The 27,415-nt window shown below is 54.3% G+C and overlaps 1 protein-coding gene across 6 annotated transcripts in view; it reads left to right on the top strand.

Moving 5' to 3' along the window:
- Positions 1-12,265: 12,265 nt before the first annotated feature.
- RPH3A (rabphilin 3A) overlaps positions 12,266-27,415 on the top strand; it is a 36,147-nt gene continuing 20,997 nt past the window's right edge. For 2 of the 6 annotated variants that reach the window (XM_055696466.1, XM_055696435.1), the window contains exons 1-4: positions 12,435-15,508; positions 21,392-21,623; positions 22,155-22,169; positions 22,988-23,131. In XM_055696466.1, coding sequence (XP_055552441.1) covers positions 21,547-21,623; positions 22,155-22,169; positions 22,988-23,131 — 236 coding nt within the window. In that variant the 5' untranslated portion in view covers positions 12,435-15,508; positions 21,392-21,546. Of the gene's footprint in view, positions 12,377-12,434; positions 15,509-16,633; positions 21,332-21,391; positions 21,624-22,154; positions 22,170-22,987; positions 23,132-27,415 lie in introns of those variants that run through there. The other 4 variants (XM_055696445.1, XM_055696451.1, XM_055696456.1 and 1 more) reach the window with 4 other exon arrangements.

Below are 27,415 nucleotides of genomic sequence, written 5' to 3'. Positions count from 1 at the left end.
CACCAGGGGTCCTGGAAAGGGATTTGGGCATTTCTTGGGTCTCTGTGACACTGCAGGCTCAGAGAAAGCCATGTCTGGGGAAGTGGGTGGGTACAAAAATGTGAAAAAGCCATCTGTGGTTGCAGGTTTGGTGGTTCCCATCCTGGCTGAGCCATCGCTGCCGCCCGCCCGGCCACGGGCATCCCGCTCCGCCGCCACTTCTGCCCGACTCCAAACACACTCAGAGCCCAATTTTTCTTGTGGTTGAGGCTGGTCGTGTTGCTCTGTGCTCAAGCTGCCTGGTGTTTCCTATGATAGGACCTCCTTTTTCAGCTGTTTGTCACTTTTTGTTGCCAAAAATATTAAGGCTGAAATCATAGAGCTCTTTCCAAGAATCAAGGAAAGGGAAAGGCGAGCTCTTGCCTTGCAGGTTGCTGCAAGCAGCCAGCAAGTCATCAGCGCCAGCCCCTGCCTTTCGGTCCCGTTCCACAGAGATGGGAAGACAAGTTCGTGTTTAATTAATGCCACACATCGCAAAATGCCACTGCTGGTCTGTGCAACCCCCCCTGCTTGTGGCCAGCTTAACACAGAAACACGGTGCTGTGGTTGCTGCAGCGGTGCTTTGCCCACAGACATGCACCATTTCCTTTCTTCCTTCTTTTTTCCTTCTCTCCTTCTTCTTCCTTCCTTCTCTCCTCCTTCTTTTTTCTTTTTACTTTGCTTTTCCCTTTCTCTCCCTTCCCCTTCCCCTTCCCCTTCCCCTTCCCCTTCCCCTTCCCCTTCCCCTTCCCCTTCCCCTCTTTTCCTTTTCCTTTTCCTTTTCCTTTTCCTTTTCCTTTTCCTTTTCCTTTTCCTTTTCCTTTTCCTTTTCCTTTTCCTTTTCCTTTTCCTTTTCCTTTTCCTTTTCCTCTTCTTTTCCTCTTCTCTCCCCTTGCCTTGCCTCGCCTCGCCTCGCCTCCCCTCTCCTCCCCTCTTCCCTCTCCCCTTTCCCCTTTCCCCCTCCTCTCCTCTTTTTTTCCCTTTCCTTCCCTGTTTTCCCAGCAGGAAGGTTTTCCCCTGCCCAAGCAGCTGCTGCCTGGTGGGAGCGGGGACCTGCCCAGCGCCTCCCATCCCGCTCCAACAGCACGAGGGACCCCAGGGGCTTCTTGTGCCTGAATGCCCACCCAAGAACAGGCTGGGGAGCACCTTCTCCTAAGCCGGCAGCAAGACGGGATTTCTCACGTGGGGAAAGCTCCCTGGCACATTTTGTATGGGGGTTCAGAAGTCACAGAAGCCAAAGGACAAGAAGAACCCAGAAAAAAAGTGGAGGAACTTGCAGAAGGGGTTGACTTCCAGTTCTGGGCGTGCACCATCTTCTGCTGGCTTGGATTCACTCCTTGACCTGTTGGGGTGGATAAATCAGGAGGTGTTTTGTCCCACGGTGCAAGGCTGGTCGGTGTCCTGCACAACCAATTGATTTCTCTGCAAAGGCACATAACGATGCAGCTGGCTGTTATTGATCCGGCGGTGCTGGCAGCAGCCACCCAGCCCAGATGTGCTGCTCAGTCCTGCCTGTCCCTGGTACCACCCCGGGGTCCAGGGACATGGCGAGGGGAAGCCACGCAGGGTGCTGCCAGGGCACATGGCCCTGCTGAGCCCGCAGGAGAGGATAAGGAAAAGCACCGCTGCCGAAGCAAAGCTTCAACTCAGCAAAACACCCAGGTCAGATCCTCTGAATTCCAAAACACAGTCAGGTTTTGTGTGGAAGTTCAGGCTCGGTCCTGCGGACTCAGGCTGCGGCGGGGTTGTCCAGGGGGATAAGCTCACTCTGGGTTATTTTAAGGTCTTTTTTTCCTGCTGTCTTAAGAGGAGGCAGCTCTGGGACAGGCTGGTTCTGTTCGGGCATGGTGTCTGCCCCAGGGATGCTGGCTGGATGCAGACTTGGCACCATGCTGGAGGTGCAGGGGCACATGCTGCTGTGATGAGGTGGTGGCTGTCACCCTTCCAGCCCTGACCAGGACCTTGCAGGCAGCCAGGCATGGGTGCAGGACCTGGCACTGGGGATGCTTTTGCCAAAGCCCTGAGGCTCTGGGGGGATGTGTGTGTTCCCAACTGGGTCACCTCCTGCCCGCGGCCAGGATGGGCTGGAGCCAAAGGGGGATGTGGAGAGAGATTTAGGCCACCCATCAGGATGCACCATCCGCCACGTGTTGGAGCTGTGGTAGAGGTGTCCCTGAGATGTCATTGGGATGCCGGGCTGCAGCACGGCCGCAGAGAGCCAGCCACTGCTTTTGGCTGAAGGCAGATTAAGGATGTGCAACTCCCTTTGCTCCCCAAGCAGGGCAGAAGTTGCTCAGCTCTTGCTCCCATGATCACAGGCAAAAGGCAGCCGCATCCAGCCATGACCAGGAATCCCGCTCTTCCTTCTGCAAATGTTTTCAGACTGGCTGTGGGGACAAGCAGAGAGGAGTGGGCTGAAGGGCAGTGGGACATGGCCAGCAGTGGCCGTGTGGACCACAGCCGTATGGATGGAGAGCTCAGGGAATAACTAATAGCAGAGTCTGTTTAACGGATGCAGGTGCATCTGAGCAGTCTTGGAAATCAGGTCGCTTTAATCTGTTTCTAGAAGAGAAATAATTTTTACAAATGTTTCTGAGATGAGTAGCTGTGAGGGTGCTTGGATGGTCAGAGGCAGCTACTGGCCGGCACCTGAGGGAGCTGTGGCTGCAGGTGCAGACGAGCCATATTTCAGGTGGGCTTTGCTGGAGGCTGGGGCAGATGATTGAGCATGTTGCAACATGCACCACGTTTGTCCCTACTAATTTAGTGAGAGGCCAGCCCTGACTGTCACTTTTCCAGTGGCAGTGTGGGAAGGCACTTCAGAAATCCCTCCTGACTGTGGCGATGGGGTGGTCCGGGCACGGGGACCGGGGCCAGCCAGCCCCACAGCTGCATCAAGCAGCATTCCCGAACGGTGGTGATGCCTTCTCTGTCCTGCTCCGTGCAAGCCTGGGTGGTACCTTGCTGTGCTCAAAGCTGGCTTTCTGTAAGGAAAAAAAACCCAGAATGGAGGTAGTTTTTCTTGCAACAAAGCTAATCCATGCCATCCTTTCACTGGTGCCAGCCTTTGGTGCTGTTGGCACTGAAGGTCTCGCTGGAAGCCCTGCCTGCTGAGCCCCAGGCAGCTGCTCCTCATGGCTGAATTTCTTCCTTTGTGCCGTATCTCCCACTTCGCACACGAGGATGCAGAGATGGGTCAGCTTCTTACCTGGAAGCACCGGCTCATGAATCTTCACTGGCCTCTGTGGATGTGCGGAGGTTGATAACAGTGGGGCTCTGCGCTGTCACTCCTGATCTGTCAGCTGGCACTAACAGGGTACCTTCTCCCAGCACTGCCGGCTGCTCCAAGGACCAAGTACTGCCTCCAGCCAAATCCCTGTGGCTGGGCATGGGCTGTAGCTATCGCCAAGTCACTTGCACTTCCTTCATTATTTCTTGGTCCAAATAGAATGTGTTCATTCTATCTTTTAATTTCCCAATGCTATAGTTGGACAGGAGCATCCGTCTCTGACCTTGGCTGCATCTGCTGAAGCAAAGATCGAATTCACCAAAACACCCAGATCTGATCCTCCGGGAAAGAACTGTGAATTGCAGTCAGGTTTTGCATGGAAATTCAGGTCAGGGTCGGAAGGTGCATTTGTGGTTCCATTGGGGTGCACGGTGGGAAGGTGCTGCCCGTGACCCCGTGGCTGATGGCCAGCCCAGCGCTGGTGGCATCATGCTGGAGCATCTTTTGGGGAGCGAGATCCACTGAGATCTGTCAAACCAAGTGCTGAGCTCAGACTGTCTGTGTCCTGCCTTAACCCTCTTGCCTGCAATCATCCCTGCTGCCGAGGCACTGGGAAAATCCGTGTTTGCAGCATTATAGCAGGAGCAGCCACTTGACTGAGGAGATGCTGCCCAGAGTCAGGGCAAAGCCTGGAAATCCCCATGTGGGAGGTGTTTCTTGGGAAGCAACGCAAAAATTAATCGCTTGCTGTTGTGGCTGGGAGGGATGTTGGCCGTGTGTGTCTGCCCGGCCGGCGGATGCCCAGCAATAGATTTCAGTACGTGGCTCCCACACTGCGCCCCTTTCTTGGGTCATGAGTCCGGCATTTTCTCTTCGGTAGGAAACCTCAGAGCTATAGATCTCAACTAACCGATGGCAGTTTGCCCAGTGATGGGTAACTTGTATTTATTGGTCTGATCTGGGTGACTTTCTCTGACCTTCTGCGCATTTCTCCTGGAAGAGGAATCATGCGAGTACCTTCCTGCGGGGGAGGCTCAGGTTGAACCCAGTGTTTTTCATTAGGACTTTCTTTGTCCAGGTTAACAGAATTGAGCATGAAAACACGTTAAGTACTAGGCATTGTTTCTCAACCTGCTGTTTTCTCTGAGTGCCTGTGTATTCGAGAATATCAAAGCCCTCAGAGGTTGTTTTTCCTTTAAGCAGCAGCAGTAAGATTCCACAGCACTAAAGATCAAAGCAACTAGTTCTGGCAGATCTCAAAAACTCTCCTCTCCCTTCCCTTCGGATGAGATGCAGGTGTTGGTGAGAATATTCATGCAGTGATACTCCAGGTTTAACCCTTGCCAGGTGCTGGGAGATTTGCAGAGGCTCCAGCTCACTCTGCAGCCGCCTGCAAGGAGCTGCTTGTCCTCGCTGCGCGAGCGGAGCATCTCAGCAGGCTGCTTTTAGCACAGCTTGCTGCCTGGCTTGGGCATGGGATGAGGGATGGATGCTGGGGTTCTTCGCAAAGCAGGGCACGCTGGTAGCGGGAGCAGCTGTAAATACACCGGCCGTGTGTCCTGGGAGCTCCAACCAGCCAGTTTGCCGAGTTAAAGCCTCGTGCTACCAGCCAAGCAACCTTTCCATTTGCAACCCCTTCTCCATGTCACATGAGAAACTCAGCTGCTGCTGCTTTAATTTTTCAAAGCAAATCATTACCTCCAGGCAGCGGCCCGAGTAGCGATCAATATCTTGCAGACTTTGCTGGGAAATAAAACAGGCTGGAAAACAGCCCTTTGTATAAGATGGTTGCTGGTGGCTTTGGGCTGAGCGTGTCCCATGGGTGAGAGGGGATGCTGAGCTGGTGCTCCCCAGGGACCCAAACCACAGCCCCTGGGGCTCCCTGTCGGACTGGGATTTGCTCCTGGGATCGGCCCCAGCAAATCGCTCCGTGCTGGGAAGACTTGACAGCCAAATCCCTTTGCAGCGGCATCTCGCTCAGGCTGTCGTTTGGATAGGACTTGACGACAGTATTGATTTCGAAGCTTGTTAAACAAGCTGCACTTGCTGGAAAAGGTCCCCTCTTGCTCCGTCCCCGTGTGAGTGTAACACGTGCTGATTTAACCTCTCGATTGCCATGTGAAGAATAGAGCTTTGGGGGCGTTCAGACTTGTCGAGGCTTTTGCTGTGGATTCATATGGAAAAGGGAGCACATATGGCATGGAGATGGGTCCCCACCAAACCTGCTGCCCTATAGCCCTGCACAGCCACAGCGCCAGTGCCAGCACTGGGAAGGGACCTCAGCCCTCGGGCATGGTGGGTCTGGTGGGGCAGAGGATGATGCTCGGTCCTGCAGCACTATAGGAATGCCTCCGCAAGGCTCCTTGGGCATTGTAAATGTTGTTTTCCTTTCTCATAAGAGGGAATATTCTGATTCTGCCTGGGTTGACATCTTGAAACAAGGGGCAGGGCAGCATATCCAGGGTGCAGGAAAAGGAGCCCTCTAAAAATCAAAGAGAAGAGAAATAATAACAAATGAACCCAAAAGAGCAAGACCCCATGTGCCCTGCCAGGGAGCTCTTGGGCAGGTTAATGACCAGCAGTCATGACCACCACTACTTGAAAAGACCAAATATTATTTATTCCATTGGTCTGGCTCGAGGACAGCCGTGGTGCCTGCGGTGTCTCAGTGCTGCGGTGACCCAGCGCTGCCATCCCCACCGCCCCAGCAGCCTTTCTGCCTCCATCCTGCTGGTCTGCGTGCGATCCTCTGGCTGGGGAGTGATGGGGGAGCCATCAGCTGAAATCTGCCCACGTGTTTTGGCAGAATGGGAAGATATTCTTGGAGTCAGGCTGGGGAATGAGCAGACACCTGCATGCTGCTGCTTGCTGCCAGGTTGGGCTTTTCTTTCCCAGTGTAAAATTTCCATTTGGAAGCTGCTGGGGAGCAAGATAAGAGCAGGGTGCTGCTTCTCTGCTTCAAAGTGGAGCAGCCTACCTCTCCACCACGGAGTGTTTCCAGGTTTCTCTGTGCGGCTGGCATGTGGCTGCCTGCCTGGACGTCGCTATTTGCTGTGAGTTAATTATTGCAGATTGAACAAAAATTGCTGCTGGAGGCTGCACCTCCCAGGCTGAGCTGGGGGCTGATATCCCTTATGTCTTTATATAAAGCCTGGCATGGGGCGGTTATCCTCCATCACCGGCTGGGGCTCGGAGGTGAGACCCAGTGCCATGGGGAGCCAAGGGTGGGGACAGCATCACTCCCAGGGACAGGTGCTGGGCCTGCTCCCTGACCCACCTTGGCGGTGTCCCCATGCATGGGCACATCTTGCTGCATCCCCTAAATCCCTTGGAATTGCTTATTCTGGGGGTGCAGCATTGCCTCCCCCAGCCCACACCGTGCATCGCTGCAGGTGCCTGGAGGAGCAAGTATGGGGTGCGCACAGCCCCTGGGTTTGCAGCCACCCTCTTGCACCCCTTCCCCTTTGGCTGGCAGCTGCGACAGCACAGGCATCTCAGCCTACGGCCGTGGGAAATGGGAAGTGGAGAGACTCTATTTTAATACACCGCTGTGGGTTGGTGACCTAGAAAAGCAGCTCGGAGAGCAAGAGTGTGAAGTCCAACCTCCCCCGCTGCAAGTGTGGCTGCCGTGCCGCCGAGCACAGGGTGACCTATATAAAGCGATGGGAGAGGTGTAGGGGCGTGCTGGTCCCACAGCCCCAGGGCTACAGCTTGGGACCCTTCCACAGGCACCCCGTGCTCCCAAGCACCATTGCCCTGGGTGTTAGAGGGGATGAGAGGTGGGTAAATGAATAAATCCCCTTGTTGGGTGAGGGTGCAGCATAGCCGGGCATGCAGGGATGCAGCCGGTGGGATGCAAGCAGGTCCCTCCAACCGCTGTGGGATGGACCGTGTCCATCCCGGTGCCGGAGGGTGTTAGCAACAGTGACAACTGTTGTTACTGAATATATATTGGTAATGGTGTGGTAGAGCCGATGCTCAGCATTCATGGGTGGAAGGTGAGATAAAGCTCCTTCCTCCCCTCTTTTTAATGCACCCTATCAGAAATAATATAAATCATTCAAAGCCTACAGGTATGTGTTCTTTGCAGTCTCTAAAATGAAATGAAGCACAGCTATCCTCAGCCAAAAAGAGTAAGTTTCTGAAATGCTGTACTCAGCTGAGTAGAAGGCACGCCAATTAATTAAATCAGTAAATAAGTTATACTAATCCCATTAACAAAAGAGGAGCTGGAGATTAAATCTTTTATGGCACTTACTGAAAAATTAATGCAGGCAGTCTTTTAGGAAATATATTCTTCCCCTCACCTCGCCAAGGATAATAGTGCAGTTTTATAGGACAGAACGTTATCAGAATTGAAAAATGAATGTAAAACTAGCACATATCTTATTAAAGGAGTGTAATGAGCTGCCTCCATGGTTGAGCTGGGCCTGCTGAGCTTGGGGCTGAGCATCACTGCTGGGACCGTGGGCTAAGCCCCCGGGCTTAGCTGGGGGTCTGGGTCCTGCCCGTGCCACTGTGGGGGCTGAGGGAAGGGGAGATGGGGGTGTTGGCGAGGGATTTGGGGTCCCTGTGGGTTTCCTCAGGACCTGATGGCTCTGGGGTGAGGTGGTAAGTGGGCTGGGGAGGGGGATTTTCTCCCAGGGTTGCCGGCACCTGGAATGAGTGGAATGCTGAAGTCCCCTCAGTACAGACGCTTTCCTGGCAGGGACAGGGCTGGCGAGGGCTGACATGCTATGGAGAGGCACAGATGTTGGTTAAAACTGTCCCAGCATCCTCACAAGATGCTTTTCTTCCTTTATTTCTCCAGCCACTGCTTCTGCAGAAGAACAAATCCCATCACCAGCTCCTGGAGCAGCTGGGTTCCCTGTGACCCCCTGTCACGCGAACCAAGCGACAAGGGGGAAAACTTGCTTTCCTTTCCTTTATAACGTTTGGGTTTTGGTTTGTTTTCTATTATTATTACTATTATTATTGCACTTTAATCAAGGGGATTAATTGATGATGTCTCCTCTGGCTTGTGTTTTGCTTGTTATTTTCTGAGCTGGCAGGAGGGTGGGCTGGAGGGGGATAAGGTATAAATCAAATAGCGTGGATCTGGCTGCGTCCCATGTAGGTCCCTGGGGAGGGACCGAGGCATGGTTTTCTTCTGCTCTGGCCTGAATCTTGGCTTGGTGTTTTCTCTTCTTGAAAAAGTAGGTGCAAACTCTCTGCTCCCCAAAGTGCTGGGCACAAACTCCCTGGTTTCAGCTGCCAGGGTCTGTCCTACAGCTTGGAGAGCTCGGGCTGGTGCCCATCACCCCCTTCTCCATCCTCTTCTCCCTCTTTTCTCCTCCAGCTCTTTCTCCAAAACATCATTTACCAGCAAGGAGCGGCACTGGGCAGCTGGTTATGGATTTTGGGTGTCGGGTGGTGGGTCCTTTCCCATCTCTCTCGCATGTCAAACAATTAAATCAGCACCAAACCACTCGGGCTGAGTGCGGTGGAGAGCACGGGCTGAGGCAGTCGGCGGTGAGTTACGATGCAGCTGGTGTGCACTTCTTGCTGTCACGTCCTGGGGAGCTCCTAGGAGCATCCATCGGGATCTGTGGCCAGGCAGCTTGTGGGGAGAGCAGCTCAGCTTTTAGTGATTTACAGAAGCAAAAAAAAATGCTCTCTTGGGTGCCCGAGCTGCCATCAATCTTGCTAATTTAACTCCTGCAGCCGTGCTGTGGCTGTGAGGGGAGGGCTCGATGTGAGCCTGGTTTATTTTCCCCTGTATCGGAGTCAGCGACGGCAGCTGTTATTCAGAGCTGTTGTGTGCTCGAGCTCTGAGAGTTTATAGATTTCCACTAAAACACTTTTAATGCTAATTAAAAATATTGAAGAAAAAATGTTTAAAAAAAGCTCATATTCTTTTTTTTCCATTGGACTGCCCAACTCTGCAGACATCAGAGGGATAATCCTGGCCTGGCGCTGGCTCATCACTCCCTATCTCCTGTCCAGCACTTCAATTAGATGTGACTAATTGGGCTATAAAAGAAGGAGAGAGGTTTTCTCCTGGAGCAGCTGAGCAGCAGTGCAAGGGTGGCAATAGCTGAGTCAGCAGTATGGCACGTGCTGTGCTTTTGATGCTTTAATTTGCTGGTGCAGCCATGTTTGCTGTGTCCTGCCATCAGCCACACTGCCCTGGAGGAAAGTGCTCCAGCTCCATCCCCGGATCCCTCTCCAGCTCCATCTTGGGCTCCAGCTCCAGCTCCATCCCTGGCACCAGCTGCAGCCAAGGATGGGAGATGGCTGGAGGTGAAGCACAGCCCAGATCTGACATCTCCATGTCTAGTTCTGGTGCTGATTCGATGCCTGGGGCTGTCTGTAGCCATGAATTTGGTTTTATTCCTCAATTATTCCCATTGAAATCAGTGGGATTGCCGATAGTAATAAAGCCAAGACCATAGGTACCGCAGGGTGGAGGCTTGCTTGATACAGCAGTGCGCTGGGGGCATCCAGCCTGGGCTTCTGCCGCCTCCAGCAGGGAACCACTGCGCTGCCCTAATAACCTCCAGGATTTTTGCCTCTGCACTTGAACTTGAGCGTGCGGGCAGGGGCTGCCGGGGCACAGTGCTGCGGTCGAGCGCTGCAGACAGGCTCCATCCCAGCCTCCAGGCAGGATGGCTCTGGGGCTGAACCAGGCGTTTTGCTGCGTGCTGAGTCAGATCACAAGGGGAAATATAACAAATTCTTGAGAATTAGAGGTCTGGCGATCATAAAAATAAACCTGCGAGGAAATAAATAAATAAAACTTCCATGCTTTGATCTGCTGCAGCAGAGATGCCAGACTGCCAAAATGTATTTATAATTCCACAAAAATCCGACTGTCTCTTTTATTTTAGAAAATGGGCTTAGAAAGGGGAGTGAAAGTGCTGGGTATTCAGAACAGAGAAGTGCAGGTGTTGCTTTTTTTCCTTTCTGGAAAGCGAGTTTTAGATCTGATTTTCAAATTTCTGCTTCTTTTTGAGACTCTCCAAGGAAGGTGACAAGACATATCAGCTTGAAAGTACTGTGCTCATCTCTCCAACTACTTTGCATAAGTGAGAGATACTTTCGCTAAATAAAAATACATAGTTGAGTCTGAAAGAGAAGAAGGTGTCCATCAAGCATCTAGATGAATGCCAATCAACATTCAACCTTGAGTGGTAGAAAACATTCCTTGCTGAAGGCAGGAACGTGCTCCATCCTTCAAGGATTTCTGTCTCTTCAGGGATTTCTTAAAAAAAAAATATGGATTTTCATGAAAAGCTTACTTGCAACTGGTTAAAAATCTTTTATACAAGTGACATCCAGCTATAGGAATGAGAAACTTTCCTCCCCCCCCCGCCCCGACTCAGGCATGGCATCCTTGGCCGTGGCTTAGCGTAGCTCAAAGCCCTGTGAGCCTCCTGCTTGCAGGGGCAGCCCAGAGCCATGTCTCACCCCCCTCAGCTTCATCTCACAGCATCCTTTTATCAAGTTTTTTTATTAATTTTCCCTCTTTGGCTGCTGATGCCAAAGTGTCAGGCCAGCTCTGATTTCCATCCCCTCCTGCTGGCAGATGATCCATCCACCTCGCTTTGCCTGGTGAGAGATGATGCAGGAGCAACTGGCAGGAGAACTTCTGGAAAGTCACAAAAGCCCAAAGGTGCTATGGTTCCCCACTGGAATATCAAGAGCGGATAAAAAGAGGCTGCTGGAGCTGATGACCTGGGTACAAAAGCACATTTGCAAGCTGGGCTCCGTCCCAGCCCAGCTCTATCTCCTGGCTGTGAGCTGAGCCCCCCCCACCTCCATGCGGTCCCTGCTGCAGGGGGAAGGAGGTCAGGGCTCTCGGGCTGGGAGGTGCAGCATGGTGCTGGGGGGTGGGTTCAGGCTGTTGCCCCTTGCAGCTTATGAAGCCACGGGTGCTTCAGCTCAGGAACAGAGTTCCTTCTGTGCAATAAATCACCTGTTCCATCAGAGATTACCCCTGTTCCCTGCAGTAACTGTTCCAGCAGGTAGGATCAGTGCTCTCCTGAAGGTCCAAGCAGTGCTGAAGTCACCGCAGAGCCTGGCCAGAGGCAGCGAGTTCCCCGCTTCTCTGTGGGGCTGTGGTGGGTCTTTAGGGTTAATCTGGGCAAGGAGTGTGGGATCCCCTGTGCCGCTTAAACCTGAGTGCGGGGGCCAAAACCCCAGTCAGGGGAGCCTGGGTGGGCAGGCAGCTCCTACAGCTTTTGGGTGATGCTGCAGGTGCTGTGTGAGGGAAGAGTCTGCCCCACTTTGGGCCCCCACATGTGAGTGGGGAGATGTCGGTACAGGCAGCTGGGGTGCTGCGGCCAGGGCACGGGGAGATGCCCAAAGGCCAGTGTCAGAGAATGTGTGTATGGGGGGGGCGGGCAAAAAGTGCTGTGTCCCCCAGCGGTGGGGAGGGATGGGGTGGATGGGAGAGGGGATGGAAATGGGGATAAGAGATGGGAAAGGGGATGGAGATGGGATGGGAGGGGGGATGGAGATGGGGATGGGAGAGGAGAGAGGGGCTGGACATGGGGATGGGAGAGGGGATGGTTATGGGGATGGAGATGAGAGAGGGGATGGGGATGGCATGGGATGGAGATGAGGATGGAGATGGGAGAGGGGCTGGACATGGGGATTGGAGAAGGGCTGGATATTGGGATGGAGATGGAGATGGGGATGGGAGAGGGGATGGGGATGGGAGATGGTAGAGGGGATGGAAAGGGAGATGGGGATGGGGATGTGGTGGGAGAAGGGATTGGGTTGGGGGTGGGAGAGGGATTGGGATGGGGATGGAGATGGGGATGAGAGGGAGCTGGGGTGGAGGAAGAAGGGAGAGGGGAGGGATGGGGATGGGATAAGAGGAGGGGATGGGCAGCGAGGGGGTGCCGCTGCCGCTCCCCCCAGCAGGGGGCTGGGGGGCCGGGGACCGCCGCGCTTTGCGAAGGGGCCGGGCGCGGGGCGGGGGCGGCTCCCCGGGGCGGGCGGTGCCGCGGGGCCGGCCCTGCCCCCTCCCCTCCCCTCCCCCCCCTCCCCGCTCCGCAGTGCTGCCGCCGGAGCCGCGCTGCGCCCAGCCCTGTGCGGGGGGGAGCGCCCAGCGGCTCCCGGCCCGGCGGGACCCCGGCCCAGGTAAGGGGCTGGCGGGGCCCCCCCGGCGCTGGAGCCACGCGTGGGAGCGGGGCGGGGGGCTGGCTGCTCCTCTGCCCCGGGCGGGGGGCGGCCCTGGGGGGTCCTCGGGCTGCGGGACCGGGGGTGCTCGGCTTCCCCGCTCGCCGGCCGGGGAAAGTTGCTGGCGGCGCCCCGGGGCTGTGCGGGCGGTGGGTGCCCCCCCCGCGGCCGCCCCTCCCGTGGGCAGCGGCCGCAGCTGGCAGCCCCCTCCGGCGCGCCGCTGCAGGCGGGGGGTCGCGCTGGGGGGTGCTTTTGGACTTTGCCGGGGGCGGGCAACTTTGGAGCACGTTGGGGCATTTGGGGGATGGTTTGAAGCCCCCGAAATGGGCTTTTGTCCCTGGTCCCGGAGCGGGAAGAGCGGGAGCTGCGGCGGCAGCAGGAGCCGAGCCCCTTCCCTGGGCAGGAGCAGCGGTGGGATGCAGAGAGCATCCTGGCCCCGAGGATGCGCTGCGGGGGGGCTCCGGGTCCTCTGCTCCCCGTTAGGGCTGCGAGAGGGCATCGCTGCCCCGCTCAGGGCTGGCTCAAGGGCCTTGGCAAGTGCCTTCTCTGCTCCTTTCCCAACACAGACAAAAGTGTTGCAAAAGGCATGAAAAGCCATTTGGACTCATGGCCCAAAACCTCCTGGAGGCAAACCCAGCCGCCTCGGTAAATAGGCTGAGGCTGCCTCACACCGCTGCTCCCAGGACAGGTTGTCTCAGAGCAGGGACCTGATTATCTTTTTTGCTGGTGTCTTTCCGTTAATTCTGGTTTCAGATATAAACTGGAGCGGCAATTTGTCTCTGAGCAATTAACACTTCTTCGTTTCGCCGCTGTAAAGCTCGGAGCGAGGTGGCTGCCCTGGACGTGGCTCTGCTTTGGGCTTGGTCCATGCTACACCGCTCCTGGGATCTAAAAAGTGTGTGCGGATCGGTCTGATCCCCGCTTCCCGGGAGGCTGCAATAATAATAATAATAATAAAAAAAAGATAATACAGGGCTTCAAAACACGGACAGTTGGCTCCAGGGATGCAAAGATGATAACAGATGAACCATTTGCTTTAATTACTGGTATCAAAAGCCCAGGCTGCAGCTTAGCCTGAAAATAAATATTGTTAATGTTGTGATACTGGGCTTTATTTGATGATGCATCATTCATCTGGTAGGGTTTTAGCGAGCTGCTTGCTTTTGCTGTAGGGACTGACTCAGGGGATCTGTGTTCAGCTCTTCCATGGGGATCAGCCTGGGGTACGTGGAGCCGTGGGTCTGAGCCCCACATGCTAAGTTGGGGGTTGCTCTGGCATCCCCCAGGAAAGTAGCGTTGGGTGGGCGATGCTTGTCCGCAGCAGCCCTGCCACTGGGCGAGCGCCAGCCGCCCCCGGCAGAGCTGTGCTGTATCCAGGCGATGCAGTGGGGGCTGTTTGGCATCACCTGTGTGTGTGGCCTGTGGGATGGGCTTCCAGCTAAGACCTCCTGCATCGGCCCCACCAGTCCTGTTAGGAGCAACCCATCTGGGTGCAAATCCTTGCTTGGCACTGTCTCCAGCTTGCTGATTTGCTTTCTCCTCCTTTGCAGTCTTCCTTTTGCACTGCCCTGGCTCCTGAGGAGAGACAAAAAGCATGCTGAATGGGGGCAAAAGCACATATTTTTTGTGTGGAGCACCCTTTGTGGTGAGGGTAGAACCCAGAAGCCCATTACGGGACTCCGCTGCACCTCCATGGGTGGGTGGGTGCCGATATTAAGTGTTCCCTGATTTTGGAAGGGGCAAGGGAAGAAAAACTGCTGAGAAAGGGTGAGGGGACTTGCAGCTCCAGAGTCTCTTTTTGTGCTTAAGTTTTGAGGGACTTTTCTTTGGGACCTGAGAACGAGATGGTCCCCTGTGTCTGCTGCAGGTACCCGGGGCTGTGCCGGCAGCAGTGAACCTCTGTGCCACTGGTGGCCCCCGGCCCAGTGCCCTCCTCCTGCCTGCAGACAGGTGACGATGTCACTGCAGTCATTGCCAGTTACTGATAACTGGTGATAAATCGTTCCAGGTGGTCCCAGAGCACTCAAGGGCTGTGCTCTGCTCCCCAAGGCAGTGCCCCCAAGGCCAGCCTGATTAATTTCCCCATCCTCATTAAGCCGGAGACTGGGGAGTGGCTGGGGCTAATGACCTGATGGTTTATAACATTCACATGCCAGAAGATGCCCTGCCTCCATCCCTGTCTGTACCTGCATGGGTCTGAGCAGCATCGCTCTCCTCCAGCACCCGGAGGTGGGTATAGGCTCTCCTGTTTTGGTCCAGTGCCTCAGTGGTGGGGGGCAGGTCTGGCTGTGTGGGACCAGATGCTTAGTGGGGGTGTATGAGGAGAGGAAGGAGCTGCACGTAGCAACTGGGGAAGCTGGGAGCCCAGCATCTCTCTGGGTGGTGCAGATGCTGAGCTGGGTGGCTGCATGCTCCTCTCTGCTGGTGCCTGGGCTCTCTGTGGCTGTTGGGGAGGGTCAGGCTGTGGTGCTGAGGGGGACCCCCTCCGCATAGATCTGTTGTAGGGTGCCTGGCTCTCTGTGGCTCCTCTGACCCTGGCTGAGCATCCCTGCTACCCCTAAGGAGGGCAGGTTGGCAGCCCTGAGCATCCTCCACCCAGGGTTGTGTTCTGGGGATGGGGCACGTGCCCACCCCCAGCTATCGCTCCTGCAGTGCGATGCTGTGGTCCTTGACCGCTGCTGGGGCATCTTGTGGGGACTGTCGCTGCCTTTGGGAAACCACCCCCAGCACTGAGCAGGACCTGCTGCCTCCGAGCACGCTGTGTGTCAGCCAGCTGGCAGGTACTTCCCAGCCTTTTCACATCGCTAAACTTCCTTCAGCTGTTGCCGCTGTTGTGGGGTAGTTGTGGGGGGTCCCTGCGCTAGCATCCCTGGTGGGGCTGGGTCATCCTGGTGGCTCTGGCCATGAATCCCGGATCGGTGTGCTGGAGCGGTGCAGCAATCTGTTGCTAAGCAGCCTTCGGAGCAGCTCTGCAGCGGCGAGAGGAGCGATGGCATTGCCAGCATTGCCATCGCTGCATTTCATAGCATCGAGTAGGCTTGGGGTGCGCTTGGACATTGCCTGGCCGGAGACCCCCAGCTCCAGCAGCCACGGGTAAGTCATAGAAATCTAGAAGTGATTCTCACCCCCCCCCCTCCCATTGTCTTTCCCACAATTAATCAACGGGAGTAAATCCTTGTGACAGCATCATAACAGTGTTTAGTTTGTGAAGGAGCTGCTGGAGGAAATGTCAATGTGCTGCTTAAATAAAATTGACTGTGCACTGCTGCTCAGCTGCCTTGGGATGGATCTTTGTCTGGATGATGACAGGGAGCTGGGAATTAAGGGGGAGGGGAAAAAAGGAATCTCTTGGCACCTTCTGTGAATTTAAAGGTGGCAGAGGCATCGGCCAGACCAAAGGCATCTGCAGTCGGGAGGGCTCCCAGCCCTGGTTTAACTGGAGGGTGTTGGAGCTGGGAGAGCCCCGTGGGCTCCTGTGCTGCGTGGGGGGGATGTCCTGTGCCACTGAGCAGTGTGCCATGCCATGCCACACTGGTCCCGTCCTGGTGTGTCATGGGGCTGGGTGGATGGGTGCTGCGGGCAGGGTGCTGCCGGGTGGGCTCCCAGGGGCAGCCGCTGGGATCGGGGCAGCAGAGGATGGCCAGGACTTTCATTGCTTTGGGTTACTTGTATGCCTCAGATCTGTGGATCGCTGCCACCTGTGGACTGTGGTCTTCACCATCGGTGACCTGTGGGGCCATATTTAGCCTTAATTAACCCACTTGTGCCAAGCTGGCCCAGGAGGTTGCTCGGTTCCCTGTAAGGGTCTGGCATGGGGCTGAAGGATGCAATGACCCCGGGTTTGTTTTGTTGGTTCCAGGTCTTTCCCAAAAGCTGAAATTCCAGGACCCCTGGCCCTTGTGTTGCCACAGCGTGGCTGGAGGGCTCTGCACCCTGGAGTCTGATCCCACCTCATGCCATCTCACACCGGAGCAGCATTGCTGGGTGGCTGGGACATGTGGGTCCCTGTGGAAGCATGGGCAGTGGGTGCTGCCGTGGCTGTGGGTCACTCTGTGCTACACCTGGAGTCATGGGGTGGCTGTCCTGCTGTCCCAGCCCCTCTCCGGCTGTCTGGGTGGGGGTCCAGGCCAAGCAGCTTCGGTTTGACATGTAGGTGTGTTTCTGCCAGCTGAGGTCTACCTCTGTTCTGCCTTTTTTTTTTTTTTTTTTTTTTTAGGAAAATCTTGAATGTGGGCTGTTTCCTGAAGCACCATCCGTAAAGCGGCTTGCCCAATTTTGCCTGAACTTTCTAAAATTATTTGCATGTGAGATGAGACAAAGCGTGGATGTTGGCTGCGTGGGGGATGTTGAGATTCGAGGGACCAAAACTCCTTCCGGCAAAACTGGGCTGCCTTCCTGCCCCTCTCTCTGATCTGCTGATTGTATAGCAGCGTTACACAGCTGCCTCGGCAGATATTTTGGGGCTACTTACACCTTCCCCCGCCTCTGTAGGTAAATCCAGTAGTACCAAATCCTGACTGGCCTGAAGGGAATGAGCACCCTGCTGTCTGCTGGGCCAGCTCTCTGGGGCCCCTATAGCCATATGTACACCATAGGGGATGCTGTGGTGTGTATGTGGCTCCTGTGCTGGGCAAACTCTTTTTTTCCTGGGAAAGGAAAGAAGAATGTTGGGAGATGCTTGGGGCAGAGCCAGACGTGGGGTGCACAGTGTCTGTACCAGGTGTCCGGTGGGGACCTGGGGTATCCTGTGGTTTGCACAGCTCTCCTGTGTGCCAGGCACCAGCCCTGGTGCTGAGCCATGGAGGAGGGCAGGATCTGGCCCTGATGGACTTGTGGTGACAAATGTGGTCCCACTAGCTGGGAGAGAGTTCCAGCTGAGAATGGTGTTTGGGGATGTGTGTGCATGCTGGGTGGGGAGGCACGGTACCCATCCTGGGGCTGCCGGTGCATCCCCTCTCCTGCATTTTCTCTTCCCATCACTCAGCTGGAGGGTCCCACTGGGTCCTTGTCACCCGAAAATATGCATCCCCTTCTCCCTGGGCATGGGGCTGGGGAAGCCCGTCAGGAAATTGGGTGCTCATTCCCTACTTTTCCCTCCCTAGCTCCACCGCCCCGCTGCGGAGTGTAAGCCAGCTCCCATGGCCAGGCTGGCCTTGCAGCTGGCATGAAAACTCCATCAGCCTGATGGAGGATGGTGTTTGGATCTGCTCGAGTTCAAAACCTCCTGTTTGGTGTTGACACACAGAAATAATCTCTCACTTGGCATCCGAGCAGCAGTTTGGGTTATTTGTTTGGGGTCTAGCTACTGGTGGTGAATAACAAGCTGCTGCCAATGCTCTGCAAGTGTGTTTCTCCGAGTGAATGGTCGGGCTCTAAAACCTGCTCTTTCAAACCAGATTAATCGCATTAGGCTTTGTCAATGCAAAAATTACCTCATCATTGGCACTGGCAGGTGGTGTAGAGCAGCAGACTTATTCAATATTTAAGAAAGCTGCATTGCAGAGCTGAGAAGGCTGGAGAAATAGGTTGCCTGTGTCAGTGTCTTTGCTGGCGGAGATGATCTCTGCAGGCACCGCCAAGTGTAAGATGTTGAGCTCACCGTAAAAAAACTGATTATTGTGCTGGGAGTCTTTAAAATACTGACTTTTTTCCTGTTTTCTACCCTGGCATGTTCTTTCCAGATGGCTAAACCAGCGTGTTTGGGTAGCCCTGTAATGGTCTCTCCTTGCAGATGCCCGGTGGGTGGTGGCTCCGGGTTCCTCCTGGTGCCCATGGGGCAGGATGGGCTCGTGCCATGGGGCTCCTGCTGCCTTTCCCTGCCTGCCCAGGGCTGCTGGAGGGTGAGGGGGACCTGATGCTGCGTCTGCCGGACTTTGGGTGCTGGCAATGGGGCTGTGAATCGGCACCTCTTGGCTTGGAGCAAGCGGTGGCTGCGCACGGGACGACAGCGCCGGCGGCTTGGGGAGAGGCAGAGTGATTCATGGAAGGCATTCAATCCCTTTTTTATTAAGGCATGATCAAATTCATGAGCTCCGTCATACAGAAGTAATGGAGCGGTGTGATTAGAGTCATGTGGCTCTTCCTTAAGGCCAGAAATTAAGACCTTGCTTCTATTCCTGGCTCTGCTTGGGATGCGCCGCGTTCACGCCAGTGGGAGCTGCCGCCTCGCTCCTCCCGACCTCCGCCTGCCATCGGAGAACCTCAAGCAGCCGGCACAGCGTGGGGATAAGGGCTCCTCGCATCCCCACTGGCGGCAGCCCTGGGGGGAGCAGGTCACGCGACCCTCTGGGCACAGCCAAGCCTCAGAAGGGCTTGGCATCCTCCTAGGGTGGGATATTTCCATTTCATTAACTAAATGCTGCTGCATCCCATCGATTATGACTTGGATTGCCACATCCTTTTGCTTGCGAGCAAGGATTTGGTGGGGGGAAAAAGCCACCGTAAGCTGTTATTTTGTTCTTTACTGTGCACTAAAAATGTAGAACCAAGCATTTAGGACAAGCGAGAGTAGTTGCTGGAAGAAATGCAAAGTAGATCTTCAAAATCTATTATTTATAGGCTTGGGAAGGCTTGTGTATTCCTCCAGGAGCTGTCCCCGGGCTCTTCTCCATCCTTAACAAAGTGAAACACCTGCGGCCTCTCTATTATTAGCAGAAAGTTCTAGTTGGTGGAAGTTTTCCTTCCCGCTGGCTGATGTGATGGTGAGCGCCCTACACTCTTCGCTCGGGGAAAAAACCAGGGATTTCCCCCTTATTTGTGGAGCCGGGGCAGCTGCTCCTGCTCTGTGTGACCTTGGGAGAGCCCCTTATCCACACGCATCTCCCCACAAGTGTCTGCTGGCAGCATGGTGCTGCTCCTCCTCCCTGGGTACCCCATGAAATCTGCACCCAGCCCCGCGAGCCCCCCTGCTCCCAGCCGCAGCCGGACCCTGCAGCCCCCGCAGGAGTTTGGTGCTGCAGTGCAGATTGTGGAGGTGACGGTGGGGACTTCAGTGAACAATTTGATTATTTAACTGACCTTGTCAACCAGAGCCCTCTGGTTTGGCACAGGAATAGTTGCTGTGTGGAGCCAGAAGAGTACTAATTACCCTGTGTGCTTCACTTTTTTTTGTGTGTGTACGTATGTATTTTTGGAAGTTATTAGTGAAGTAAAGGTGAGTCTCAAAACCTCTGCCAACCCTTCAGAGAATGATGGAGAAACCCTTGCAATATTGCAGAGAAGATAGTGGAGGATGGGAATTATATTTTTCCCACTTTCTAGGAAAGTTATGCTTTTTTTTCATTGCTTGGAGTCTGGGATTTCAGTGGGGCAGTTTTACAAGCTGCCGTTTTCCATCTTCTCCCCAGGATAAACTCACCGGTGCCCCCATTGGAATTTTGCTGAGAGCTGGAGCTGCTCTGTGCCCCGCAAAGGTGGATTTGCTGGGTTTGAGCTGAGCTCTGGATTCACTGGAACCTGCTGGCAGCTCTGGCTTCAGTGCTGGGATCCAGCGGGATGTGGGTGGCTGAGTGGTCCCTTCCACCCAGGGAGGGATCTGGGGCAGCATCTTTCCAGGGCAGCGGGTTTGGGAGGATGAATGGCCCCGGGGCTGGGAGCAGCTTTGTTGCCCGTGGGCCAGGCTCTGCAGAGGGGTTTGGGTTTTTGTGGGGTTTATTTTTTTTAAGTTCTGCTGCAGGAGGAGGAAGCAATTCAAATGCAGGTGCTGTGAGCGATGCAGGCATGAGGCTGCTGCTGCGGGGGGATCCCAGCGGGTACCCCACGCCAGCTCCATGGGGAAGATGGGCAGGGGGAAATCCCATGTGTGGGAAGCATTTGAGCTAACAAAAACTTCCCCCATCAGCAGTAACGAAGGGGTGATCTGTATCCTCCTCAATGCCTTGTGCTCTAGTCAGCGCTGCAGCAAAGCCAAGCCTCTGTGGACGGATTACCTCTTCTCTTTTATTTTCACCTTAATGGCTGTAAAGGGATGCTCAACCTGAGCTTCTCCCTTTGCAAGTGATATCTTGTGGGCAATGTCATCTGTGGACCCGCAAGCTGCGCTTTCTGCTCTTGGGGACCATCCTGAGAGTGGTCCAGGTGTGACAGTGACTCATGGTGTAGAGGCAGCATCTCCCTGCACCCCACAGGCGGTGCTGGGGTGAGTGGCTGCACAGGAGGATGGATCCTGTCCTGCCCTTGACTGGGGACACTGCTCAGCCTGCGGTGTTCACCCTGTGTAAAAACACCGGTTTCCTCCAGAAAAGGCGATGGGATGGCTGGATCCATCCCTGTGTTGTGGGTGATGCTGGGTGTCAGCTTGGGCTTTGCTGCCCAGTCTCTGTCCCCATGCAGTGAGTAGGGGTGGTGGGGTAAAAACACCTCCAGAAAATGGGAATAAACTAGCACTCAGGCTCTGAATTTTACATCAGTTTGTTTTTTAATAAAAGCAGTCTGTTTTGCTGAAAGAAGAAAGGTCTGAAAAGGTCCGTTTCTTGATGAATCTTTTGTAGATGGGTAGAAAGAGTATTGTGTTTGGCTCCTGTTGTTACGTCGTCCTTCAATGCCTCTCCCAGTTTCATTTTGCAAAAACTTTATTAAACAAAAATGAAAATAGAGGAGTTTTGTTCCAGAGGAAATGTGGTTTGGGGGGAGGATAGTGAGACACGCTGGGTTACGGGGAGGAAGTTTCCTAGTTTGTAGATCTTTCTCTGAAATGGAAACTTCCTCTTCCCTCCTAGCTCTGAAGCCTTGTAATTAACGTGAGGTCGGGTATCTCATTAATTACATCCACACCGAGTGTGGCTGCATTGCCCTCCTGGGAGGGCGGTGGTTGTAGGCTCCTGTGTCTTGTGTGCAATATCAAGACAGAATGAAGTGACATTCCTGTTCCTCTCCCGGCTCCCACTCCTCTTAATGCCAAAAATGAAGCCCTGCCTGGTATGATTTTTGGGTTTTTTTGCTTGTGGTTTTTTTTTTTTTTTTTAATCTTCCTTCCAGCCTGACTGAAAGCACTGGGTTACCTCCATCAGCATCACTGTGATCTGGCAGCGGAGCAAAGTGATTGACATCCCCTGTGTGCCGAGTCAGCGCCTGTCGGCGGAGCACCAGCGTGCCCGCACTCGTGTGTCCCCGCGTCCCCTCAGCAGCCAGCAATGACCGACGCAGTGGTGGGTGGCAGCTCTGACCGGTGGATGTGCCCCAGTGACAGGACCATGTCCCTCCGGACCAGGTGAAAGGAGGCGGCTGGGGGCTGTGGGAGGAATAAGAGCCACCGGGGGTGGGAGGTGATGCGGGTGCAGCCACCCCGGTTCTTCCTCTGGGGACATTGGGAACTGGGTTTGTGCTGGTTGGATGGGGTTGTGTTGTACTGTTGCCACCTGAGAAGGTGGTAGGGACAGACCCATGGGTGCGCACGCATCCCAGTGCCACCGAGCAACCCTGTCCATCTGCCCTGACACCCTCTGACACAGCGCTGTGCTGCATCCCACCACATGGCAGATCCCAACTGGCTGGGTGGTGGCAGCACCCGTGGGTGGCTGCTTGTTTTGGGTGCCTGGGCGATGCAGGGGCTGGGTGAAGTTCGTGTTTGGAGCTTGATGCTCCACGCTGCCTTGGAGGAGCGCCAGGCGTCCATGGAGAGGGACATGCCATTGGGGACAGTTGTCCCTGAGGCAGGGAGAGCACTGACTGCCTGGGCTGAGCTGTCCTCATCCCTTCTCTCACCTAATCTTTGTTCCCTCTCTTTCCCTGTGCCTCCCAGCAGCGAGAAGGAGCAGTAAGTATCTCGCATGCTTTTTTTTGCCCTACTGCTCTTGACTTGCTACTCTGACAGTCTTGAGAGAACAGGAAAAACCTTGCTCTGGATGCAAGGAAAAAAGTAATTAAGTTTGGGAAGTGTTGCACAGGGTTTTAATGTACTTAAGGTTTAAGACTGTGCAGGTCTGCTCAGCCCAGGGAAAAAGACCCAGGAAAGGTCTTTAGATGAGCAGAAAAATGAGGGGGGGAGGAGTGTTTGCCTTTTGCACCCTTCGTTAGCGTTGCCCCTCTGCCACCTGCTAATTTACAAGGCTGAGTGGCAGACGTTACCGTGTCACCAGGTTAAAGCTGCCTGATGCCCAGGCTGTGCTCACTGTGTGAAAGGATCTTTGGAAATGACGTTAGGAGAGGAAAAACTCCCATGTTTGCTAAAATGTACCCAAAAAACCCCCCATTCCTGTGGCCACAGCCCCGGTACCACAGCTTGCTGGCAAAGCCTGTGTTACACGGTGGAGAGCAGGGTGCCAAATTAACTGTGTCTGTTGATGCTGAAGATGGAAATAATGAGAATATTTTTGAAAAGCAGAGTTGTTTTTTCTATGAAACAAGTGTTTCCATATGACACACACCCACCCCAAATGGAAGAAAGAGCTTGCACCCAGCGGGTGGGGGAGGTTTGCAGGCTTCCTGTGAGAAGAGAGCTTGGAGGATGGGGTGGTATCGTACCCCTTCCTCCTTGGCTTGGGAATTGGTGCCTGGCGGTTGCCCACGCACAGGTGTGGTGCACATGCACACGTGTGATCTGTGGACGAAGCCCTGGCCACCCTCTCCCCACAGGCTCCCCACCGGCTGGGCAGCACGGGGCGGCCAGCCCGAGCGGCAGCGCAAGAGCGAGGAGCTGACGGATGAGGAGAAGGAGATCATCAACCGAGTCATCGCCCGGGCCGAGAAGATGGAGGAGATGGAGCAGGAGCGCATCGGGTAAGGTGGCGGTGGTGGTGGCACTGGCACTGCCATGCTGGCTGGGACAGGAGGGACCCCCAGCCTTGCCGGTGCCCGCGGGGGAAAGCGCTGGCTTGGCTGCTTTCCTGGCCAGCAGCTACTGCACTGCAGTGTTTCTCCTGAAAGGGAGCCTGCGGGGGATCTTTTTGAGCTGGCGTTGGTCCTTGGCCAGGAGGAACCTGTGAGCAGGGGAGGGAGCTGCTCCGTGTGCCGCTGCTGCTTGGTGTGCCGCTGTGTTCTGGACCAAGAATTTACAGCCTCGTTGATCCCCCCTGCTTCCAGTCTAGAAGGGATCATTAATAACATCTCATTTCATAAAGCTGCTTGCCCGGTCCAGAACCCAAGCAGCCATGAGCACGAGCAAAGCCACAGCTCACCGAAAGTTGTTTTGTCTTGTTTTGAGGACACAGATGGATTCATCGCCCCTTCCATCCGTGTGTCCCAGTGGTTAATCCCTCCTGAATAGGGCTGAGTGATGCCCAGCCCCCGGGCTGGCCCTGCATTGGGACCAGCTCCTGGGGGGGGCTGGCGCTGCCCCAGCTGCATCCATAGTGGGGTACCCATGATTGATGGGGGGTGCTGGGGGCACGCCTGGTGCCGATGCACCCAGCGTGGAGCAGAGGGTGAGAAGTGCCTGCCTTTACTGCATTTCTGCCCTGCCTGGGCAAACGTGCCAGGTGAAATACTGCTAATCATTAGGTATTGACTTGGTCTGCTGGGGATGGTTTTCCAGAGGGGATCCCCATAATCCTGTTTGTCAGGCATCATGCCTTTTCATTGCAGAGGAGCATTTTATTCTTGCTGAGCTTAAGCATTGACTACTCCCCCACCCCCCCGTCTTCTGGCAGGAAATGCACTCAAAGCCAGGCAGAACCAGGGTCTCTGCTCCCCTGCAGAACGTCAAAGCCCCTCTCATAGCTCAGGGATGACTTTTGCTCAGCAAACAGGCGTGGGGCCCTGAAGGGCAGCTGCTCAGTGAGATGCAGAGAGGTTCTGCCTGTGCCCGCAAAGCCTCATGCCACAGCCCGAGCTTTAATCCATCAACCCGGCTACTTAATAACCCTTAAATATTGAGTGTGCATTTGCAGTGCGGGTCACAGGGTGCTCCGGCTGCAGCACGCAGTCTCCCTTGGTGGCTGCAGCACGTGGCCTCATAAGTCGTGGGTTTATTTCCTCGTTTGTGGAAAGACTTTGTTAAGAGCGGGTCTGTGAGCAGCTTAGGCAGATATTGCCCGGCCAGTGGTGTTTGTGCTGCCCGGGCTCAGCATGTGCCCCATGGATATGGGCACAGGGTGCTCCTCGGCTGATGTCACCCCGTGTGACAAAGTGGCATGCTTCCCTCTCCCAGCTTTCTGGTGGAAACCAGGTGAAAGTAGCTATGAATGGTGGTGATTCATTCCCTGAAAGCGCCTACAAGCAGTGTTTCCCTAGCTTTGCCCATCTGCAGCCCAGTAGGAATTACTCTCAAACGTGATGCTTTTTGGATTATGCTTCAATTGGCTTTAGCAGTGGGGGAGAGCTGGGTTATTTTTTTGTCTTTTGTGTTGTTTTGTTGGTGGTTTTTTTCCATTGTGCCTTCCTGCAGCTGTTCGCAAACCTGCAGCAACTCTCCCTTTTCCCTCCGTTAGCCGAGCCGGAGGAGGTTTCCTCATCCTCATTCATGAAAAAGCCAAGCAGAGGACTTGGTGCCGTACTCGGAGTAGAGGAGGGGAAGGCTGGCGGATGTGCAGTCACAGCTGATTTGCCTCCTGCGCGTAGGCGTAGCAGGAGCCTTGCCAACTCCTTTGTGTTTGTTGGCTTGCACAACAAGAGCTGTAGGATGTGCAGCTACAGAAATATGGGACAGCGTCTATATCAGTCTCGTACAGAATCGCCTGTTCAGGAGCTGCTCGGACATTATCCAGGATAGTTCCTTCTATTATAAAATAATCCGGGTTTGCCAGGCTGGCCTCTAGCAGGGATGCAGCGGCTGTGACAGCGTCTCTTGCTCGGACAGGCTGCCCTGGGGAGGTGTGCCTGGAAAGCCCGATTTTCTGGGATTATCTATTCCTGTAAGGGAGGGGAAAAAAGAAGCAAAATCCATGAAAAACCTGGTTTAGGTTAATATATGGAATATCTGTGAAGTGAAAGTGCCTTCTAAAGGAGCAACATGTGGTAAATACTTGAGGTCATCTTAATAAGTGGATGTGTGTGCGCTTTAGATATAATACTTGAGCAATCACGAAGCCTACAGCTGGGTGCTGGCTACAAATGATCCTCCTCGTGCCTTGAAGTCCTTCCTGACTTAGTGCCATCCATCTCCTGCCCTCTCGTGTCCCCTCTCCTGTACTCACCATCCCACAGGCCCATTACCTTGTCCAGCCAGGGCAGGGTGGGAACAGATCGATGCTGCTTGTTGAGAAGATGTTTGTGGAATCAGACTTCATGTCAAACCCAGCTCAAATTAATCTAGCGAAAGAGTATTTTTAGCACCAGGGGTGGATGGAGGCCTGCGGGATGTGTGATCTGGATGCTGATGAGGATTGTAGGACACAGACACTTTGGCGTGGGGTTTTTTTTTTGTTGGTTTCTTTTTTTTTTTTTTTTTTTTTTTTTTTGGCTGGGTCATTGTCTCATAGCACAGAGAAGGATAACAGGAGCTGAAATCATCTTAGACAGTGATACAGTGAATGCATGTCAAGCTTGAGTTGATGAAGGGCTTTACAACTGCCTGGGGATTAGGACAATCCCTTGGGCCAATTTAGGGGCACAGGGGCTGAAAGCCGGAGGGCAGAGCAGAGCTGCAGCAGGGATGGATCCGTTCTCCTCCCTTCTCCCTCCCTGCTTGGCCTGGGCTCATGCCTGGGGGGTCGCTGGGGCAGCTCTGTGCTAGCTCTATCGGTGGCGATGCTCTGGCTGCAGTCGTGAGGAGCCTGTTCCTCCCAGCTGATGCAGGAGCACCTGCAGGCACTAATTAACTCTGTTATGCACCTATAATTGGGTGTCATCAATAACCCACCAAGTCTGCTCCACTGCCTAATGAGGTCCATCGTGCTCTCGGCATCGAAGGAAATATCTTAAATCATCCAAAGTTAGAAATTGCTGTTTCTGGAGAGAGCCTTGCGGCACGGAGCCGGTTGTCCCAGGGGTGACATGACGCATCACTCCTGCATCTGGCCATGCCCCTGTCCAGCTGCAGGTACTCCCTTCCCTCCAGTCCCCCCTGAAAGTGCGATGGTATGACAGTCTCCCTATGGGCCACAGCCTCTCACCTTTCCTCAGAGAGGACCAGCTATCAAACAGGATTGCATTTTAATTTGGCTGCTTATTGCTGGGATGACACGTGCATAATGCTGGAGCAGATGGTTTAAGTCACAGGGGATTAAGTCATTAACCTCGGTGGCCAGCAGCAGAGATGCTCTCTGGGGACCACAGTCTCGTATTTTCTTTCTCGACTTCAGACAACACAAAAATAAAAATTGGGGCCAGGAAGGGCAGGGTTTCTGCTGGAGGCAGACAGAAATGTCTCCTGAGATGCCAGCTTCTAGAACAGATGAGGTTAATTCATGGCCAGAAGGCTGCTCATGTGCTTCTTGAATTTTTGTGTGGTTTTGGTGTCCATTCCCCACCCCACCCTCCCCCCCCCCCCCCCCCAAAAAAAAATAATCCCACCCTCTTCTCATTTCTGAGACTGGGATGAGCCTGCAAAATACCAACCCTCCTTTAACACATTATCAGAGGCATCAAGGACCTGGAGTGATGCACTAGCATGAAGTGGGATACTTCAGGATGCATGAATCCCCGTAGCCTCCTTGAGCATCTTCCCTCCATGGTGAGGGCTGTCAGCAGAGGATGAGCTTTGAAAGTCAACCTGTAAAAGCTCAAATGATGCTTTACTTTGATTTACCTGTGCACTTGGAAGAAAAATGCTACTCATTTTTCATCCTGGTTTTCATTATGTTTTATCTGTAGCTTGGCTTCTTTTCTTCTCTCTTTTATACCATTAAAATTAGCCCTCATTTAATATTCAGCCCTTTAAGGCACATGATTTCCCCGTGGAGCCAAGTCAGGGCTTAATTCTGGAGGCACTTTGTGACCTCCTTTGTGTTTTACTTAGGTTTTTTGCCACGTAAGTGATGGCTGAGTCTCTTCCCGCATGGGGCTGGGGAGCATCCGGCTTGTGATGTCCCGGATCAGGTCCTTCCTCGCAGGTCAGGTCCTTCTCCCACCCTGGTGCAGCAGTTCAGTCTGCTGCATTAAATGTCCTCCCCGATGTGATTTAAA

This window comes from Falco cherrug, chromosome 1 (assembly GCF_023634085.1).
Source record: "Falco cherrug isolate bFalChe1 chromosome 1, bFalChe1.pri, whole genome shotgun sequence".
Lineage (NCBI taxonomy): Eukaryota > Metazoa > Chordata > Aves > Falconiformes > Falconidae > Falco > Falco cherrug.
The sequence above is the reverse complement of the archived record's forward strand: the minus strand, read 5'-3'. Positions and strand labels throughout refer to the sequence as shown.